Source organism: Triturus cristatus, chromosome 6 (genome assembly GCF_964204655.1).
Source record: "Triturus cristatus chromosome 6, aTriCri1.1, whole genome shotgun sequence".
Taxonomy (NCBI): Eukaryota; Metazoa; Chordata; class Amphibia; order Caudata; family Salamandridae; genus Triturus; species Triturus cristatus.
Window position 1 is genome coordinate 1478551956 of NC_140589.1, and position 19917 is coordinate 1478571872.

The window sequence follows — 19917 nt, forward strand, 5'->3', positions numbered from 1 at the left end:
CCTGGCCGCCAAGACTTGGAACGCCCTCCCGACCGACCTACGCCTGACCCAAGACCACCTCTCCTTCAGGAAGAAGCTCAAGACCTGGTTGTTCGAGCAGTAGCGGACCCCCCCCCCCCCCCCCCAAGCGCCTTGAGACCCTCCGGGTGAGTAGTGCGCGTTATAAATGCTTATGATTGATTGATTGATTGAGGGCAAGACAAGGCCAGATGACCCTTAAGCAGAGGAGAGCAATGGAAGGAAGGGAGGGGAGGGATGACAGGGATGGAAAGCAATCCCCCCACCAAACCTGGGGTAGCCAGAGCAGCAGGGCACCGGAGCACCAGAACCCCATCCTCCAAAGGAGGAATGAACCGCCCCCAGACGGATCCACCCGCCAAGAACAAGGAAGGCACTCACAGGAGACACAGCCCCCCACCGGGAGGCGAGTACCGAAGACCAACCCAAGGGTCGTCGCAGAATAGGGGAGGAAGGGCGGGCCGTGAAGGAATCTGCGGCTAGAATCGTCTCTACCAGATACATTGTTACCGAAGGTAAGTAACTCATACATCAGATAGAGACTACTAGCCGCAGATTCCTTCACATAGAACAGATAACCTAGCAATACCCCCTGGGAAGGAGGGTCTGCGAAAGGACCCCACCAGCCAATGCAGAACAGAGGGCCCCACAGGGGACCAGATCTGTGGACCAGGTAGAACCTCGCCCCTGCCAGGCCAAGGGAACCCCCACAAGCAGGACCCCACTGACCCCAAGGGGATGTATGAGGGAAAGAAGGCTGAAGAGGCTCGTACACTCACAGCAGAGGAACCAAGGGCAAGGACTGAGAGGCCGAAGCACCCCACTCCCCCACAAGGCAACATAGCTTCTGCCCAATGCCCAAAGAGGAAAAGCGGAAGAAAAGAAGAAGAAGCCTAGAGGGACCAAGAAAACTAGGGAAAAGAAGGCAAACCCACTCCTGATGGAAAGCAGCCTGCCAGCCAGAACAGCGCCGGCAGTCAAAGCCAGAAGTAAGAAGAACTGCCCGAGGCTCCAGGAAGGCCGAGTAGGCGGCGCCCGGCAAGGGAGACACAGGATCATCCCAGACCTCAGGACAGGAGCAGGGAGAGGAGGAGATGCCCGGGCCACCACTACAAGTGGCCGCGCACACGACCTCAGGAAGCAAAAGCAACCTACCTAAACGCCATGGAGAACAGGCACCCGAAGGCGACCAGAACCCTCTAGCAGAGCGCAAGCCATATGACGGCTACCACTACCCCACATATGGTACGTTAAGTCCCAAGATAAGGGAACCCTCTTTGGAAGAACTTCCGCAGCAGAGGAAAAACAAAAGAGCCACGGGGAAAAAAAGACCCCACTGAAGGTTTGACAAGCAGCCCAAGCAAAGCAGAAGGCCCAATCTCAGGGCCAAGCCTGCCCAACAACTCCTGCAGAACCACACACAATCAACACAAGGGCCGTCCAGCAGCCAACAATGCCAAAGTCCCAAGGAAGGACGTAAACGGCCAGAAAACACACTGTACAGCCAGAACAGCCAGCTTAAGAAGGCCCAGAATCAACCCAACTCAGAAGTCACTGAGGAGGGGACGGAGGAGGAGGAGGATAAGGCAGAGGAGGAAGAGGAGGAGGAAGAGGAGGAGGAGGAGGACAGAGCCCTGCCAAGAGCCTTTGGATGGCGGTGTCGGCCGTGCCATGGAACAACAGGCTGCCATCAAACGGAAGCTCGATAAGTCACTCCCGAATATTCTCAGGGAATACTCCGTCCCAAAGCCAAGCATGGCGACGGAAAGCGACTGAGGAAGCCATGGCCCGGCCCAGCACCTCTGAGATGTCCAGAGCGGAGCGGAGAATAAACGCCGCAAGCTCTCGGCCATCCAATGCATGATGCCGTAAGTCCACCAGGCCAGACTCCTGGGACGCTGCAGATCCCAGAGACTCAGCCGAGTCCCACAAACAGGAGGAGGCCCTAGCCAGCACACACAAGGTGTTAAGGGCCCTGGTCGAGGCGAACATGCTGCGTCCCCAAGATTCCAGCCAGCGGGCCTCTCGGGACGGCAGAGTCAACAGTGGCAGCAGGGAGGGAAAAGCAGTCCGCAAAAGGGGGCTGGCGGCTGAGGGGTGCAGGGAAAGACACGCCGGGTCACGCAGCGCCGGGGGGTGCCGGTGCAGAAGATGGTGAGGCACCGGGTCCCCTGAGGCAGGACGCTTCCAAGCCCCCGTCAAGGAAGGAAGGAGCGAACCTTCAAAGGGAAGTAAGATTTCCCTCCCACCAGAGCCCTGGTGGAGGACCCCCAATAGATGGTCTGCCGGAAAGTGAGCCACCGGGTCACCCATGCGCAGAATGCCCACAGCCATGGACACCGCGTGAGCGAAGGCCGCACCCGCCTCCGTGGGGCCCCACGGTGGAGAAAGAAGCTCCTACGCGGGCGACGGCTGCAAACTAAGGCGGCCGTCCCCGAGGCCAAGCGGGACGGGCAAGGGCCAGACCTGGAAGTCAGAAGGAGCCGAAGAATGAAGGACCTGCCGCTCTTCCGACGAACACCTCTGCCTCAGGAAGGGCGGGGAGCCGCCCTTCGACGCTGGTGGAAAAGACACCACACGGCGACCAGTTTCCGGGGTGGACGACACTAAGATACAGCCTTCCTCCTGGAGAAGGAGGAGCGTCCAAAGACGAATCTGTGGTACGACCCCTGCGAGGAGCCGTAGAGTCCGCTGCTTGAGGTAGGACATCGGCACCAGCCGGCGTCACCGGACAAGGTACCTCCAAGTCACCCCGCACCGGGGACCGGAGTAGAGCTGGAGCCGCACCGGCCCCTGGGGGGCGCCGGAGTGATGCCGACCCCCGCCGAGGCAGCCACCTGCGTGGGGGAATGAGACGGGCCTGGGGAGTGGCACGAAGCCCTCCGCCAGCTGTGGCCCAGAATGAGGCGAAGATCGCTCGGCAACCCATGCGGCGGCGCCAGGGACGATTCAACCTCCGAATCGCTCTCCGACTAGGCAGCCGCCTGTGGGGAGGTACGAGGGGGGCCCGGAGAGGGACGAGGGGTCTTCCCTCAGCCTCGACCCAGAGCGGGACTAGGAGGGTCCACCAACCCCTGTGGCTCCGCACAGTCCAGCTGCTGCCAGCGCCGTAGCGACGTCACCTCGGCCTTAGACAGGATCACCTTGTCAAAGGACCGAGAGGGGTTCGGGGATGCGACCCGAGCTCCGGCGACCTCCCGCGACACCACAGGGACCCCCGCAGGAGTTTGCGGCAAGCGAAAGACGCCGTGGCCTGAAGGAGGTGCCCCAGAGGAGCCGCACCCCAACAGTACCACATCCTCCAAGCCTGGATCCGAACCAGTCGGCGCCGGAGCCACCGGTGGTGGCGCAGAGGGCCCTGCGCAGAGCGAGGGATCCGCCGATGACACCAGGAGAGGAAGGAGGAGGAGACGCCAGCAAGGCCTGCAAAGCTGCGGCGTATGTCTCCATTTGGACTCTCGACGCCCCAACACCGGGAAACGGTGGATAGGACGACACGCGGGGTCGCATCATCCGCGGAGACTCCATGCCCCTGGTAGGCCAGAAACCAGCCCCCGGGGACAAACTGCAACACTTACCCACCGGGGAGCGACGCTCACGTGACATCGGAGAAGGACGAGGACAACAACCACGGCCGTATCTGAAGCCGTCCGCCGAAGCAAACTGAGGGGAGGACGTCGACCTGGAGAGATGCGCCGAGAGAAGTTTCATCCGGCGCTCCCGCCACGACTTCGGCTCCAACTGTTGGCACGCCGTACAATCTGTGGTACCGTGATCCTCCCCCAAACACCACATACAAATGAGGTGAGTGCCCATCGCCGACATAAGATGCCCATAAGACGTGCAAGTCTTAAAGCCTGAATGCATTCGCACACTGTTCCACCAAAAGAAATGGAAGAAAAAAGGGGCCCTGCCAGGCCCGTAGCAAGGACTGGATCCGCGTTGCACACGGAAAAGGAAAAAACTGATGTAGGCGCGCCGGGGCGGGTCTTATGTGACCTCGCTGACGTCACGTGCACGGACGACGCCTGGGCGGAGTCGCGTAATGTCGCCCCGCTCCCGGCGCGCAGGGATGCTGTGGCAAAAAAGTTTCCGGATCCAGTCTCACGCCTGGGGATAATTCTACGTGAAGGATTCTGCGGCTAGTAGTCTCTATGAGATCTTGAGTGTTTCTATTGGTTAATCTATATTTTTTTAATTGTTTTGGAAGTTTTCGTTATATGGAAAACGCTAATTAAGAGTTAGTTATTTTTTTTCTGGCTATGTGATATATTATATATGAAATAAAAGAAATGTATTTTATATAATGAAAGTTTATATGTATAAATGTTGTAAATAGTGTATTATATATTTTATATCTTAGTTATGTTTTTATTCTTTAAGAAATGTGTGTTTAAATTAATTTGATATGTAATACATTTTATGTATTTATTTGTATTCATGCAGCTTAATTTTAATGTTTTCTCTAGTTTTGTATAGTCGATATTTTTAAAATAACGATATTTTAGTTGTCGATATGTTTGAAGTCGATATTTTAGACATAGTGTGTTTTTAAATAATGTGCGATATTTTTGAAAACAATAAAAATGTGTATGATATTGTTGTTTTTGAACTACAATATTATTGTTTCGATAATTTTGTGTTTTTTTAAATAAGTATATAGAGTCGATATTATTGTTGTCGATATTTTTGTGTCGAAATAACTGTAGGTCGATAATATGTCTGTCAAAATTATGTCAGTGATTCTCTGCAGTAGGGCTATGTTTCCAAAATTCATTTTTCCCATGCAATTTCCCATTGGAACTTAAGACAACGATACAGAAAAAATGGCTGAATGGAATTACACCAAATTTATCCGAAAGCAAAATTTTGATCTGGAAAGTGTGCTTTTGGTGATTAGGTGTAAATATTTATAGTAATTTTTGAGAAATTAAGGTTCAAATTTTACAGCTATTTAGAGATGCTGTAAACAAACGGATTGGCGGGCACAACATTAAGACACAGTTACAAACGCCATTTTAAGACTCATCCCCATGTCGTGGTAAATAAAAGTAGGAAATAAGGGGGCAGGGTAGGGTTGCTCTGACACCCCCGACCTTAGTGGGGGAGCGACCTTGCCATGCACTGCTTATTTTCTCACATATTAGATACGCATATATCTCAAACAATACAGTTACAGGCTAAAAGTGCAACATAAATTATGCAAAAACTAAATCAAGGAACTCTGGGTAGTTCCCAGGTTCAGGTGGAGAGCAGCTCCTTTGTATGGAGCACCCTACAGCACCAGACACACTGCTCATCTCAAATGTCTGTTTCTCTAGCAGAATTTTTAAGCAGTGGTAGAGGGTTATGGGAAACAAGGTTATTGTAAAATAAATTTAAAAAAATAAATATTTACAAAATAGGTATTAGAAAACTATGCTATCAAAATTATTCTTTAAGAAGCTGAGAGGAGAAAAAACTGTCAAAAGAGCTGAATCTATTGTTGTACACATCCCTTGTTGGGGAAATCACATTCATAGCACACTAAAGAACAAGTTACTTACCTTCGGTAACGATGTATCTGTAAGAAACATTAGTTAGTTAGATTCCTCACCTTAGAATATCCCCAGGCGTCAGACTGGATCCGGACGATTTTTCGTCAGCAATACCCCTTGCGCGTCGCTAGGCGTCGTCTGCGGCTCCGCGTCCGTCGTCGGCGTCGTGCGCCGGGATGACGTCGTCGGAGTACTTAGACGCCGCCCTCGCGCGCTGACGTCAGTTCTTGTACATAGCCTTCCGCGCCAGGAACGCAGAGCCATGCAAAGACCGACACTGGTGCCAAAAATAAAATCTAGGGGCCTGAAAGGACAACCTTAACCCTAGATGTCAGTTCGCAGAACGGGGAGGATGGGAGGGTCGGTGAGGAATCTAACTAACTAATGTTTCTTACAGATACATCGTTACCGAAGGTAAGTAACTTGTTCATCTGAAAGAAACACGTTAGTTAGATTCCTCACCTTAGAATAGATACCCAAGCAATACCATCCCCGGTGGTGGGTCTGCGAACCAAGATCACACCAGAAAGTCCTGGAGGACAGAACGGCCAAAGAAGCCATCCCTCCGGACTTGGCTGTCAAGGCAATAATGCCTGGCAAACGTGTGTAGCGAAGCCCACGTCGCCGCCTGACAGATGTCCTGCAAAGGGACTCCCCGTCCCAAGGCAGTAGTAGCCGCCGTGGCCCGAGTAGAATGGGCGCGCAGCCCAACAGGAGGGTCCTTTTTAGCCAAGGAATAGCAAATTTTTATACACAAAACGACCCACCGAGAGATGGTCCGTTTGTGCACAGCTTTCCCCTTCTTAGCGCCCACGTACCCAACAAAAAGCTGGTCGTCCACCCGGAACTGTTTTGTGCGGTCCAGATAAAAGGAGAGCGCACGTTTTGGGTCCAGACGGTGGAGCCTCTCTTCCTCTTTGGAAGGATGCGGAAAGAAGGTGGGCAAAGTGACAGACTTGCCAAGGTGAAATGGAGTCACCACTTTAGGAAGAAAGGAGGGACGAGGCCGAAGGACAACCTTGTCCGGATGAACAGAGAGAAAAGGAGGCTTTGAAGATAAAGCCTGGAGCTCACTCACCCGTCTAGCCGAGGTGATGGCTACCAGAAAAGCAGTCTTAAGAGTCAGAAGACGAAGAGGACAATTGTGAAGAGGCTCGAAGGGAGCGCACATCAGGAATGTCAATACCAGATTCAAGTCCCACTGAGGCATTACAAAAGGGAACGTGTGTGTAATGCCTTTGAGAAAGCGTGTAACCACAGGGGACTTGAAAAGAGAAGGCTGATCAGGAAGCCGCAAGAAGGCGGAGATGGCAGCAAGATAACCTTTCAGGGTGCCCAGGGCAGAGCCCTGCCGGGCCAGAGAAAGAAGGAAGAGGAGAACCTCAGAAAGAGGGGCGGAAAGGGGATCCACAGCCTTTGCTGTGCACCATGCCACAAATTTGTTCCACCGGCAGGCGTATACCGACTTTGTGGAGGGACGCCTGGCTGCCAGAATGATATCACAGACTTCAGGAGGCAAGTCAAATGGCATCAACTGCCGCCGCTCAATCTCCACGCATGGAGGTGGAGGCTGGACAGGTTCGGGTGGAGGACCGTCCCCTGCTGCTGCGACAGAAGATCCTCCCGAAGGGGCAGACGTATCGGGGGATCGGTCAACAGACTGAGTAGCTCGGGATACCAGTATCTTCGTGCCCAATCCGGAGCCACCAAGATGACTTGGGCCCGGTCGTGCCTGATCTTCTTCAGCACTCTGGGCAGAAGTGGTATAGGCGGAAAGGCGTACAACAGACCGCAACTCCACTCGTGACGAAAAGCGTCGCCGAGCGAGTGCCGCCTTGGAAATTCCAACGCGCAGAACTGCTGACATTGCGCGTTCTCTTCGGTGGCGAATAGATCTAACCAAGGCTCTCCCCACTGCTGAAAGAGACCTTGCGCCACTTCGGAGTTCAGACGCCATTCGTGATCCATCATGCACCGGCGGCTGAGTTCGTCTGCTCTGGCGTTCAGAGAGCCCGCCAGATGTTGAACCACTAGGGTGACGCCCTGGTGTTCCAGCCACGTCCAGAGGCGCAGAGCCTCCTGACAAAGGGTCCACGACCCCACCCCGCCCTGTTTGTTGCAATACCACATGGCGGTGGTGTTGTCCGTGAACACCTGCACGACACTTCCCCTGACAGAGGGAAGGAAGGCTTTCAGTGCAAGCCGGATCGCTCTCAACTCCAACAGGTTGATGTGGAGACGAGACTCCGCCGGAGACCAGAGGCCTCTGATCTCCGCCTCTCCCATATGGCCACCCCAACCCAGGAGGGACGCATCCGTCACTACGACATGCTCCGGTTGGGGAAGGGAGAGGCTCTTGCCCTTGACCCACTCGCGGTCCGTGAGCCACCACTGCAACTGCTGTGCAGTGCCCTCCGAGATCAAGACATGGTCGTACAGGTTGCCGTGATGCTGGGCCCACTAAAACTTCAGGTCCCACTGCAGAGCCCGCATGCGCCGCCTGGCGTGATGCACTAGTAGGATGCAGGAGGCCATCAGCCCCAGAAGCCGCAACACTAGCCTGACCGAAACACGGGATAGAGGCCGAAAGATGGGAATCAGGGCCTGTATATCCCGGACCCGCTGTTCCGGTGGATGGACCCGGAACTGCGCCGAATCGAGAACCGCTCCGATGAAGAGGAGCTTCTGAGAGGGACTCAGGTGTGACTTCGGCACGTTGATGGAAAACCCCAGCAAATGCAGGAGATCCGCCGTAGTCTGGAGGTGGGAGACGACTGCCTGGGGCGAGCCCGCCTTCAACAACCAGTCGTCGAGATAGGGGAAGACTGAAACCCCTGATCTGCGCAGATGAGCTGCGACCACCGCCAACACTTTCGTGAACACCCGAGGGGCACTGGTGAGGCCGAAGGGGAGCACGGTAAACTGAAAGTGCTCTTGGCCCACTGTGAACCGCAGGTAACGCCGGAGGGCCGGCAGGACGGGGATATGAAAATATGCGTCCTGCAAGTCCAACGCTACCATCCAGTCTCCAGGGTCTAGGGCAGCTAAAACCTGAGCCAACGTTAGCATCTTGAACCTTTCCTTTCGGAGGAAGGCATTGACGTTCCGGAGGTCCAAGATAGGGCGTAGGCCCCCCTTGCCCTTCTTGGGAACCAGAAAGTAGTGGGAATAACAACCACGACCTACTTCTGGACTCGGAACGCGCTCGACGGCCCCCTTGGCCAAGAGAGCCGAAACTTCCTCGCGGAGAAGATTCAAATGATCCCCCGAGATACGGTGGTGCTGCGGTGGCATGGCTGGAGGGGTCGTCTTGAAGGGGAGGGAGTAGCCCCTTCGGACGATTTGCAGCACCCACTTGTCCGATGTTATGGACCGCCAGTGGAGCAGGTGATGGCGAACTCTGCCGCCCACTGGCGTGGTATGGGCCTGAAAGCTCGGACTAGGAGGGCTTTGAGGCGGATGCTGCCGGGGTGGAAGTGGGCTGACCACGTCGGCCTCCATTTCCGCCACGGCGGAAGCCACGTCCGCGACCGCGCGCAGGTTGGTTCTGCGGCTGGTGGCTTTGCGGACGTGAGGAGGCGCCCCTTCCTTGGCCACGAAAGGGGCGAAAAGCGGAGGTGTGCGCCCGCGGAGCCGAGAGGCCCAAGGACTTGGCCGTAGCCCGGGAGTCCTTAAAGCGGTTCAGCGCACTGTCCGCCTTCTCACCAAACAGGCGAGTGCCATCAAAGGGCATGTCCATGAGGGTGGTCTGGACATCCCCGGAAAATGACGTGGACCGCATCCAGGCGTGGCGGCGGAGCGCCACAGTGGTTGAAATCGCCCGACCCAGCGAGTCCGTGGTGTCAAGCCCACATCGTATGGCGTGCCGTGCCGTGCTGCATCCCTCCCATCGGCCAAAGCCTGGTTAAGACGCGTCCGGACCTCCTCCGGACACAGGGGTCGCACGTCCTCCACCGTATCCCACAGGGAATGGGAATAACGGTCCAAGAGACAGGCGGTATTTAAGGACCGCAGGCCCAAACTAAGGGACGAGAACAGTTTCTTGCCAAACTGCTCGAGTCTCTTGGAATCCCGGTCCGGCGGAGCGGTCGGGAAGGAGGATTGGGAGGTAGAGGCCTGGATAACCAGACTCTCGGGGGTGGGGTGTTGGGACAGGAAACTGGGGTCGCCCGGAGCAGGGCGGTGGCGCCTGGCAACGTTCCTATCCACAGGAGGAACTGTGGAGGGCTTGGACCAGGTGCCCTGCAGAACGTCAGTGAGGGCCTCGTTGAACGGCAGCAGAGGCTCAGTGGAGCTTGCTGAGGTTTGAAGCACCTCGGTGAGGATGTTAGTCCTCACAGCCACGGCAGGCAACTCGAGCCCAAGGGCCTCTGCCGCCTTGCGCAGCACCACAGAAAATGCTGCACCCTCCTCCGAAGCCACGGTCGGAGGAGAAGTGAATCCAGTGTCTGGCGAGGTGTCCAGCCCACTGGCCTCCCCCAGTTCATCTGCCCAGTCCTGAGAAAGCTGTGACTGAACAGCCATAGGGTCCTCGAACCCCTCCCAGTCGCCCCCTTCTTCCGATTCCTGATAAACAGGAGGAATGATCGGAACCGGACTGTAGAGATGGTAGGACTCAAGCGGCGTCGGATGCGGCGTCGGTCGACGCCGCTGCGGCGCCGGGTCCGGATGAGGGCTAAACTGGGGCGGTGTCGGCGCCAAAGGCGTCGGCGGCGCCGGTGACGGCGTCGGTGGTTCAGGCGTCGGCGCCGGTGGAGGAGTGACTAGGTCAACCGGCGTCGACTGGGGCCCAGGCATGGGCCCCGCGGGGACCTGCGGCGTCGAGACCGGAGTCGTCGACGGCGCCGGGGCCGGAGCCGCCGGCAGGCAAGATCGCCCAGTCGAGTCCGCGGGGCCCGAAGGCGCGCCAGCGGGCGTCGACGGCGGGGCCAGGCTCCTCATGGCCGAGAGGAAGGCACTGATCTCCGCCGGCGCCGCGTCAGTCCCAGGGACCGGAAGGTATGGGGGCGGGGGCGGCACCTGCGGCTCCGCCGGAGCCGCGGGGGTGGAACCACCCTGACCCTCGGCCGAGTCGCGCGACCGGCGAGGGGAGTCCGAAGAGCGGTGTCGCCTCTTGGACTTCTTTGAGCGTTTGGACTTACCCGACGACTTGGAGCCGGACGATCGATGGCGTCGGCTAGGGCTCCGCGAGCGATCCTTGGACCTCCTCCTGGACCGGGATCGCGCACGACGCGGAGCCGAGTGGCGAAGCTCGAGAAGCTTGCGGGACCGCTCCCGCCTAGCCTTTGAAGTCAGGGCCTGGCAGTCGTTGCACGACTCCGCGTCGTGGTCGGGGCCTAAGCAGTAGAGGCACCGGCGGTGGTGATCGGTCACCGACATCAGTCGATGGCAATCCTCGCAAGCCTTGAACCCAGGCATCCTACCGGCACCAGATGTCGACAGACAAGGATCAAAAATGATCAAAAAAGATTTAGTCAAAAAAGACTAAAAGGGGTAGAACTCCCGGATCTGCGCTTACTGGCGCGGAAAAAAGAAGAACTGACGTCAGAGCGCGAGGGCGACTTCTAAGTACTCCGACGACGTCATCCCGGCGCACGACGCCGACGACGGACGCGGAGCCGCAGACGACGCCTAGCGACGCGCAAGGGGTATTGCTGACGAAAAATCTTCCGGATCCAGTCTGACGCCTGGGGATATTCTAAGGTGAGGAATCTAACTAACGTGTTTCTTTCAGATAGGGCTGTCATTACTTACTTCAACCATCTGCAGGAATAATGTGAGCCATGCCAGCCCATAACTAATCTTCGTTTTGTCTCAATCTCATGGTGCCACAGTAGGGTGAATCGCCAAATGAACCCCTAATTTGATTTTGTGAACCCTAGTACCCCCTAGTGCCCAAATGGTATAAGATGAATTAGAACATTATAATGTTGAGAGTTCTATTGAAGACAGTGGAGCAGCAGTGGGCTAAATTAACTGGTATAGGCCCGCTAATCTCAACATTTCAATGTCCTAAATACACAGCCTCTGTTTTTCTCTTTCCCCTGCCTCTCGAAAATATATTAATTAGCAGAGGAAAGTGAAAGGCAGAGGCCGTGCTGGAGAGCACACGTTGCCTTCACCCTTCCCTCCTCCTGTGGCTCAGTGTCACTAGGGCATCAGAAGGAGAGAGGGGTGAATGCTGCTCATTTCCTGGGTCTCGCTAGCTTGGCTGAACTACAAAAAGCAGTTCAGCCAGGCCGGAGGCAACCAGGGGCTAACTTCAGCCGCCTGTCACAGCTCTTGCTGTGAATGTTCAACAGCTAACAACCATGGCCCTGCGCCTGGCTGTTAACTGTAGAACATTCACAGCAAGACCTATGAACAAAGGCTTCGGAGCAGAGGGGAACTGTAGCATGTATTCAGTATTATGGTGCAATATATGCTCCTGGAGCTTTCAAAACTATAAATAAAAAAGCAACATGTTCAGATATTCAGTGCCTGTTCAATCAAACTTTAAATAATAAAACAAATCCATTTATAAAAAGAGATAAAAAGACAAATCAATCAATTTCACATCAGGTGTTGTGTATTTTGTGCTATCCCTGGAAAAACACTTTACCTCAAGCTGCTCATCAGCTAAGAGATGTATAACCAGCCATCTGACACCTTCAGCTGCCACTTTATTATTCAGGAAAATGAAGAAGTTATAAAACACCATAGTTTGGAGGTAGGTCAAAACAGTGTATCTTGCATGCCAGGAACTGCTGTTTGCGGTCTGCAAATAGAATGTAAATAGGCATTAACCAATGCAGCACGAAAGCACAAGTTACTTACTTGTGTAACGATATATCTGTAAGAGACAGATTCCTTACCTTAGAATATCCCCAGGCGTCAGACTGGATCCGGAAAGTTTTCGTCAGCAGTACCCTTGCGCGTCGGTAGGCGTCGTCGTACGGCTCCGCGTACGTCGCTGGAGCTCGTAGCCGCCTAGATGACATTGTCAAAGCTACTTAGACGCACCCATGCGCGTTGACGTCAGTTCTGTACACAACTTTTCCGCGCCAGGAGTGCAGAGCCATGCCAGAGAATGACTACTGGTGCAATAGAACTAGGGCCCTAAAAGGGATGACCAGAACCCTAGAGAACAGTTCGCAGAACGGGGAGGATGGGCGGGCGGGAAGGAATCTATCACTAACTAATGTCTCTTACAGATATATTGTTACACAAGTAAGTAACTTGTGCATCTGAAAGAGACAAGTTAGTGATAGATTCCTTAGCTTAGAATACATACCCAAGCACTACCAACCCCGGTGGTGGGTCTGCGAAGTGAGATTACACCAGAAAGTCACGGAGAACTGAAAAGCCAAAGAAGCCGTCTTTCCGGACCGGACTGTCAAGGCAACAGTGCTTAGTGAAAGTATGCAACGAGGCCCAAGTGGCAGCCTGACAGATGTCTTGCAGGGGGACACCGCGTCCCAATGCTGTAGTAGCTGCTGTCGCACTGGTAGAATGGGCGCGTAACCCAACCTGAGGTTCCTTTTAAGCCAGAGAGTAATAGGCTTTAATGCACAAGACAACCCAGCCGGAGATAGTCCACTTGTGCACAGCCTGACCTTTCTTGGCACCCACTTAGCCAACAAAGAGCTGGTCATCCACCCGGAACTGTTGTGTGTGGTTGAGATAGAACGAAAGCGCACGTTTTGGGTCCAGAAGTTGGAGCCTCTCCTCTTCTCTTGAAGGGTGCGGAGGTGGAAAGAAAGTGGGCAGAGTGACAGTTTGCCCGAGATGAAAGGCAGAGACTACTTTTGGCAGAAAGGAGGGACGTGATCGAAGCACAACCTTGTCCGGATGAATATCCAGGTAAGGAGGTTTATAGGAAAGAGCTTGGAGTTCACTCACCCGCCGAGCGGAGGTGATGGTCACCAGGAAGACAGTTTTCAAAGTTAATAACCGCAAAGGACAGTTATGAATAGGCTCAAAGGGAGCGAACATCAAGTATGTGAGAACCAGGTTTAAGTCCCATTGAGGCATCACAAAAGGAATAGGAGGGAAAAGGTGAGTAAGGCCTTTGAGAAATCTATTGACAACCGGGGACTTGAAAAGAGAGGGCTGATCAGGCAGCCTAAGAAAGGCTGAAAGAGCAGAAAGGTAGCCCTTGATGGTGCCCAGAGCAGAGCCCTGCTGAGCCAAAGAAAGAAGCAACAATAGGACCTCAGAAAGAGGGACAGCAAGAGGATCTACCGCTTTTGCTGTGCACCATGCTACAAATTGTTTCCACCGACAGGTGTATACCGTTTTAGTGGAGGGACGCCTGGCTGCCAGAATTACAATACAGACTTCAGGAGGCAAGTCAGATGGAATCAGCTGTCGCCGCTCAACCTCCACGCAAGGAGGTGGAGGCTTGATAGGTTCAGGTGGAGGACGGTCCCCTGTTGCTGCGACAGGAGATCCTCCTGAACAGGCAGTCGGATCGGGGGATCTACGCTCATACTGAGTAGCTCGGGATACCAAACTCTTCGAGCCCAGTCCGGCGCCACAAGAATGACTTGAGCCCGATCGCGTCTGATCTTCTTCAGCACTCTGGGCAGAAGCGGTATAGGCGGAAAGGAGTACAATAGACCACAACTCCACTCGCGATGAAAAGCATCTCGGAGCAAGTGCCGCCTTGGAAACTCCAACGTGCAGAACTGCTGACATTGCGCATTCTCTTCGGTGGCGAATAGATCTAACCAAGGTTCTCCCCACTGCTGAAAGAGACATTGCACCATCTCCGAGTGATGACGCCATTCGTGATCCAACATGCACCTGCGGCAGAGTTCGTCCACCCTGGCGTTCAGTGTACCTGCCAGGTGTTGAACCACCAAGGAGATGCCTTGACATTCCAGCCATGTCCAGAGACGTAGAGCCTCCTGACATAGGGTCCACGACCCCACGACGCCCTGTTTGTTGAAGTACCACATGGCAGTGGTGTTGTCTGTGAACACCTGCACTACTCTCCCCTTGATAGAGGGAAGGAATGCTTTCAGTGCAAGTAGGATCGCCCTGAGCTCCAAAATATTGATATGGAGCTTGGACTCCACCGGAGACCAGAGGCCTCTGATCTCCGCCTCGCCCATGTGGCCGCCCCGTCCCAGGAGGGACGCGTCCGCCACTACTGTGTGCTCCGGTTGGGGAAGGGAGAGGGATCTGCCGCTGACCCAACGCAGGTTCGTGAGCCACCACTGGAAGTCCTGTGCAGTACCTTCCGAGATCTGGAAGTAGTCGGACATGTTCCCCCGATGCTGCGTCCACTGGAACTTCAGGTCCCACTGCAGAGCCCGCATATGCCATCTGGCATGATAGATCAGCAGGATGCAGGAGGCCATGAGGCCCAGCAGCCTCAGGGTCTTCCTGACCAAAACCCAGGACCAGGGCCGAAAGATCGGAATCATAGCCCAAATGTTCCGGACTCGCTGTTCGGAAGGATAAACCCGAAACTGCGCCGCATCCAGAACTGCTCCGATGAAGAGGAACTTCTGAGAGGGAGTCAGGTAAGACTTCGGCACGTTGATGGAAAACCCCAGCAAATGCAGGAGGTCGGCCTTAGTCTGAAGGTGGGAGACGACTGCCTGGGTCGAGCCCGCCTTCAACAGCCAGCCGTCGAGATAGGGGAAGACTGAAACCCCTGATATGCGCAGATGAGCTGCAACCACCTCCATCACTTTCGTGAACACCCGAGGGGCGCTGGTAAGGCCAAAAGGGAGGACAGTGAACTGAAAATGCTCGTGGCCTACCGTGAACCGTAGGTAACGCCGGTGGGCAGGCAGGATGGGTATATCAAAGTAAGCATACTGCAAGTCCAGCGCTACCAGCCAGTCTTGCGGGTCTAGGGCAGACAAGACCTGAGCAAGCGTTGGCATCTTGAACTTCTTCTTCCGGAGGAAGCGATTGATGTTCCGGAGGTCTAAGATAGGACGCAGGCCCTTGTCAGTCTTTGGAACCAGCAAGTAGTGGGAATAACAACCATGACCTACTTCTGGCGTCGGAACGCGCTCAATGCCCCCCTTCGCCAAGAGGGCCGCAACTTCCTGCTGGAGAAGTGCCAAGTGATCCCCCGACATACGGTGGTACTGAGGTGGCATGGCTGGAAGGGCAGACTCAAAGGGAAGGGAGTAGCCCCTTCAGACTATTTGTAGAACCCACCTGTTCGAGGTGATGGTGCTTCAGTGGGGAAGGTGATGGCGAATCCTGCCACCCACTGGCGTCTGGTGGGCCTGAACCACCAGACTAGGAAGGTTTTGAGGCGGCGGCAGCAGGGGCAGTGGTGGATTGACCTGCCCGCTGCCCCGGGACCGACCACGGCGGGTCCCACACCCGCGGCTGTGCGGAGATTGCGGCTGCGCAGGCTTGCGGGTCTGAAAGGAACGCGCTTGGACGCCTCGACCCTGACCTCGTAAGGAGCGAAAAGTGGACCCCGAGGGAGTACGCGTGGTGGCGAGACCCAAGGACTGGGCCGTAGCCCGAGAGTCCTTAAAGCGTTCCAGGGTGCTATCCGCCTTGTCACCAAAGAGGCGAGTGCCATCAAAGGGGCATGTCGAACAAAGTGTTCTGGACATCCCAGGAGAAGCCAGTAGTTCTGAGCCAAGCGTAACGGCGGAGCGCCACTGTTGTGGAAAGTCCCCAGCCGAGGGAATCGTCCGTGTCAAGCCCACAACGGATAGTAAATTTAGCAGCATCCCTCCCTTCGGTAATGGCCTGGGAGAGAACCGCCCGTGCTTCCATAGGGCACTGAGGCAGCACCTGTGCCACGGTGTCCCACACAGAATGGGAATAGCGGCCCAACAGGCACGCAGTATTCACCGCTCGCAAACTGGAACTGGCCGAAGTGAAAATCTTTTTCCTAAACTGCTCCAGTTTCCTAGATTCCTTTTCCGGAGGAGCAGAAGGGAATGCGCTTGGCGAGGCAGAAGCCTTGACAACCAGACTCTCAGGTGTCTGGTGTTGTGTGAGAAAGCTGGGGTCGCCCGGCACCGGGCGATGGCGGCGTGCCACACCCTTATCTACAGGGACCCCTGAGTTAGGTTTGGTCCAGGTGCTCAACAGGATGTCAGTAAGCGCCTCGTTGAAGGGCAGCAGCGGCTCCGCGGAGGAGGACGGTGGCTGCAGCACCTCGGTCAGCAGATTAGTCCTGATAGGTACAGAAGGGAGCTTGAGGTTAAGAGCCTCAGCCGCCCTACGCAACACCACTGGAAAAAGTCCCAACCTCCTCCGTAGCCACGGAAGAAGGGGACAGTGTACCAGGGTGTGGAGAGAAATCCAGATCCACTGGACCCTCCATGTCACCATCCCATTCAGGCTCATCCTCACATTGAGCTGCAAGAGGGTCTTCAGACCCTTCCCAGTACTCCCCTTTGTCCACCGGTTGTTGAAGAGGTCGGTAAGGACGAGGTGCCCGGGAAAACGGGACAAATTCCCCACCAAGAAATGGAATCGAGGGATAAGAGACCAATCCTGGTTCGGCGTCGTCCGGCGTCAGCGGCGGCGCCGTGGCCAGAGGCGGCACCTCAGGGTATGGTGTCGGCGTAGCCGAGGCCAAAAGCGGCGGCACGGGGGCAGATCCACCCAATGGGTCCGCGGTCCCGAAGGCGCTCCGGAGGGACCCGATGGGGCAAACAAAAGGCGCAAGGCCGACACGAAGGCCTGTACCTCGTCCGAAGTCGCGTGCGGGCCTGGAAAGGGTGGGTAGGCCACAGGCAACAACGGAGGCGCCTGTGAGAAGTTGGCCTGATATATGATGTCACTAGTTCTAGTGTACACCTTGTATCAGTCCAAACAACCCTTATGGTGATTGGTGTTAAAGTCAACCTTATAGACCAGCTATCCTAGTGGTAGCATGGACAAGAGCAGTCTTACGCTAAACTCTGTATGGCATGTGAAGCCAGCTGTTATACCATTATAATCCCTTGAATACCAAATGAAAAGACACCACACCAGATATATATAAAATAAGAATGTATTTATTCTAACATATACCCTCAGCACTCTTTATGAGTTCAGAGGTCTAAGCACAACAATTTCTCAAGTAGCATACGTTAAGTTACACAGGAAAATTACAGTTAGGCCCAGGGGCCACGCAAACCATATACTAAGAAAGTGGTATAAGTACCACGTCACGAACAGGGAGTAGGCCTAGGGCCTAGGGAATCGCTGGGAACACTACCCTACCAATACTTAGGAAGTGGGAGGCCCACGGGAAGCGTGTGCAGTGTGGAAACACACACGCGGATTATATTAAAGTCAATGGGAATGTAGCAATTAGAAATAGGAAGAATAAGGACACTTCCGAAGTAACTAGGAGGAAGCAACTAGAGACTTAGACACTTGGATAGTCAATATCCACTGGAGCACCGGAGTACTCGCGTTACCTCACCCACAGGAGACGGGTGCATAGGTGTGAAGATGTGTCGGGTGTCGTCGCTGGATCCTATGGATGCCTGAAGAACAGATGCTGGCAGGCGGCCAGGAGGAAGATGTCCGGTGGATCCAAGGATGGCTCTTGAAGGAAGAACACCTGCAAGCACAGGGGACAAAGTCTGGGTCACTAGCCAGTGACCGTGTGGAACCAGGAAGGAACCAGGCGATGTCGAGCAGAACACAGGTGATGTCTTGAAGCTTGTCTCTGCAGCTGCGTGTACCAGGAGGCGTCGAGGACGACCAGAACCAGGGTACGAGCTGTCCGACGAAGGATCTTGCTGCTGGCGGAGTCGACGTCCCGATTGGAGTCAACAAGCCTTGGCAAAGGCAACCCACGCAGAAAGGGAAATTCGCTTCAGGTGCAGACCAGGAAGGTCTGAGGTGCTTCTCTTTCACAGGGAAGCAAGGGCCAGTCTAGAGGAGCCAAACAAGCGGTGAAAATTTAAGGGTTCGTCGTCACTGAGGCTACTAGCCCACGGGCAAGCAACCGGACAGACGCGTCGGGCAGGAAAATGCAGAAGGGCCCCACGCAGAACTCGTGGAGTGTGGAGGGCTGATCTTCGGTGCAGATGGTGCTCGGGGTTGGGGCTTCTCAATCCCCAGAGCACAACTTCGAGGATGCCTCATAAGCTGCGCTGGAAGCTACCAATTTTCCCAGGTAGCCGGTCCCACGTCTCTCGTCGCCTCCACGGATCTCAGCTTGGCTGTGGATGTGGATCAGGGTCAGAGAAGTCTGGAGATCAAGCCGCTGGTCGGGCTCTGCAGTCGGTTCCTCGTAGAACTTGGGCAAAGCAAACGGCAGATCGCTTGTTGGTGCCTGTTTGCATAGGGTGGCCACTCCTTGGCCACAAGGGAGATTCTTCAGTCTTTTTGTCGTCGAATGTCAAAGGTCCAGAGTTTCGTGTCTAGTTTCAGTTCAGGATAATCCAAAGTCCTAGGGACTCAGCTCCCACTCTTATACTAATCTGGGGGGCTGGGTTACCTGCTAGGTCCCTCCTATGGGTGGGACCAGGGAGGGGGGTGGTTACACCCCCTTCCCTTTGTCCAGTTTCGCGCCAGGACTGGGGCTGGAGTGCCCCAGCACCGGTTTGAACCGGACTATGCATGGGACACCTTGTATGTCCCAGGCAGTGTCTCGTTTCTTTCATCCCTCCCTGCCCCAATACACTAAGCCCTGTCTAGGGTGGTGCTAGCACCTCCCAAGGCAGGAAACCTATTGTCCAAGCCTCCCTCGCTGGAAGGACTCCCAGCAGCAGGAGGTCAGACTTGTGTCTGTGGCAGCAGCATCCATTTTGTGATGCTGGGGCTCTGATTAACTTTAACCGGGTAGTAGGTCTTCAACATGTCTTCTCCCTCTAGAAGGGGGGGAATACTATCCTCATCGCCGGAAATGGGGTGGTGGTAGTATTCCAAAGTGTTAGACACCTTACACGACATGTTTTGATAAAGCCAATCCATAGTTACCATAACCGCGAGGATTATAAGGCACTTTAAGAGTATATGGTAGGCGATATCATAGAACAGCTATAAGGACATGGTTCCGAAAGCTGCAGACAGGCTCAGCTCATGCTAGAGCACCATCTCACATGTTACCAAGCACTCTGCCTTCAGGATTGTTAAGGCCTGCCATAGGAGTGACTGAAAGGTTACCCATGTGTCTATATATAAGGTAGGTATAGGAATACTATACCTAAGCAAGGGGTGATTACACGACCTTGCCCCAGCTGAGTGATCAGCCAGTTGTGTCATGATGGGAGGCCATCCAGGGGTGGCATAATACATGCTGCAGCCCCTGGTAGGCCTAGGGTACACCCATGCCCTGGGTACCTAAGGTACACTGTACAGAGCCCTATAAGGTGATCCTTACCAATTGGGTTATGTACCTAAAGTACATAGTATGAATTTAGAGAGAGAACAGCTGGGCTGT

The 19917-nt window shown here is 54.8% G+C and overlaps 1 protein-coding gene across 2 annotated transcripts in view; it reads right to left on the reverse strand.

Annotated features, from left to right (window-relative positions):
- The window catches only part of PSME4 (proteasome activator subunit 4), a 1714764-nt gene that overhangs the window by 149938 nt on the left and 1544909 nt on the right, over positions 1 to 19917 (reverse strand). For both annotated transcript variants that reach the window (XM_085612595.1, XM_085612594.1), the window contains one exon: positions 12157 to 12312. In XM_085612595.1, the coding sequence (XP_085468721.1) occupies positions 12157 to 12312 (156 nt within the window). The remainder of the gene's footprint in view (positions 1 to 12156; positions 12313 to 19917) is intronic.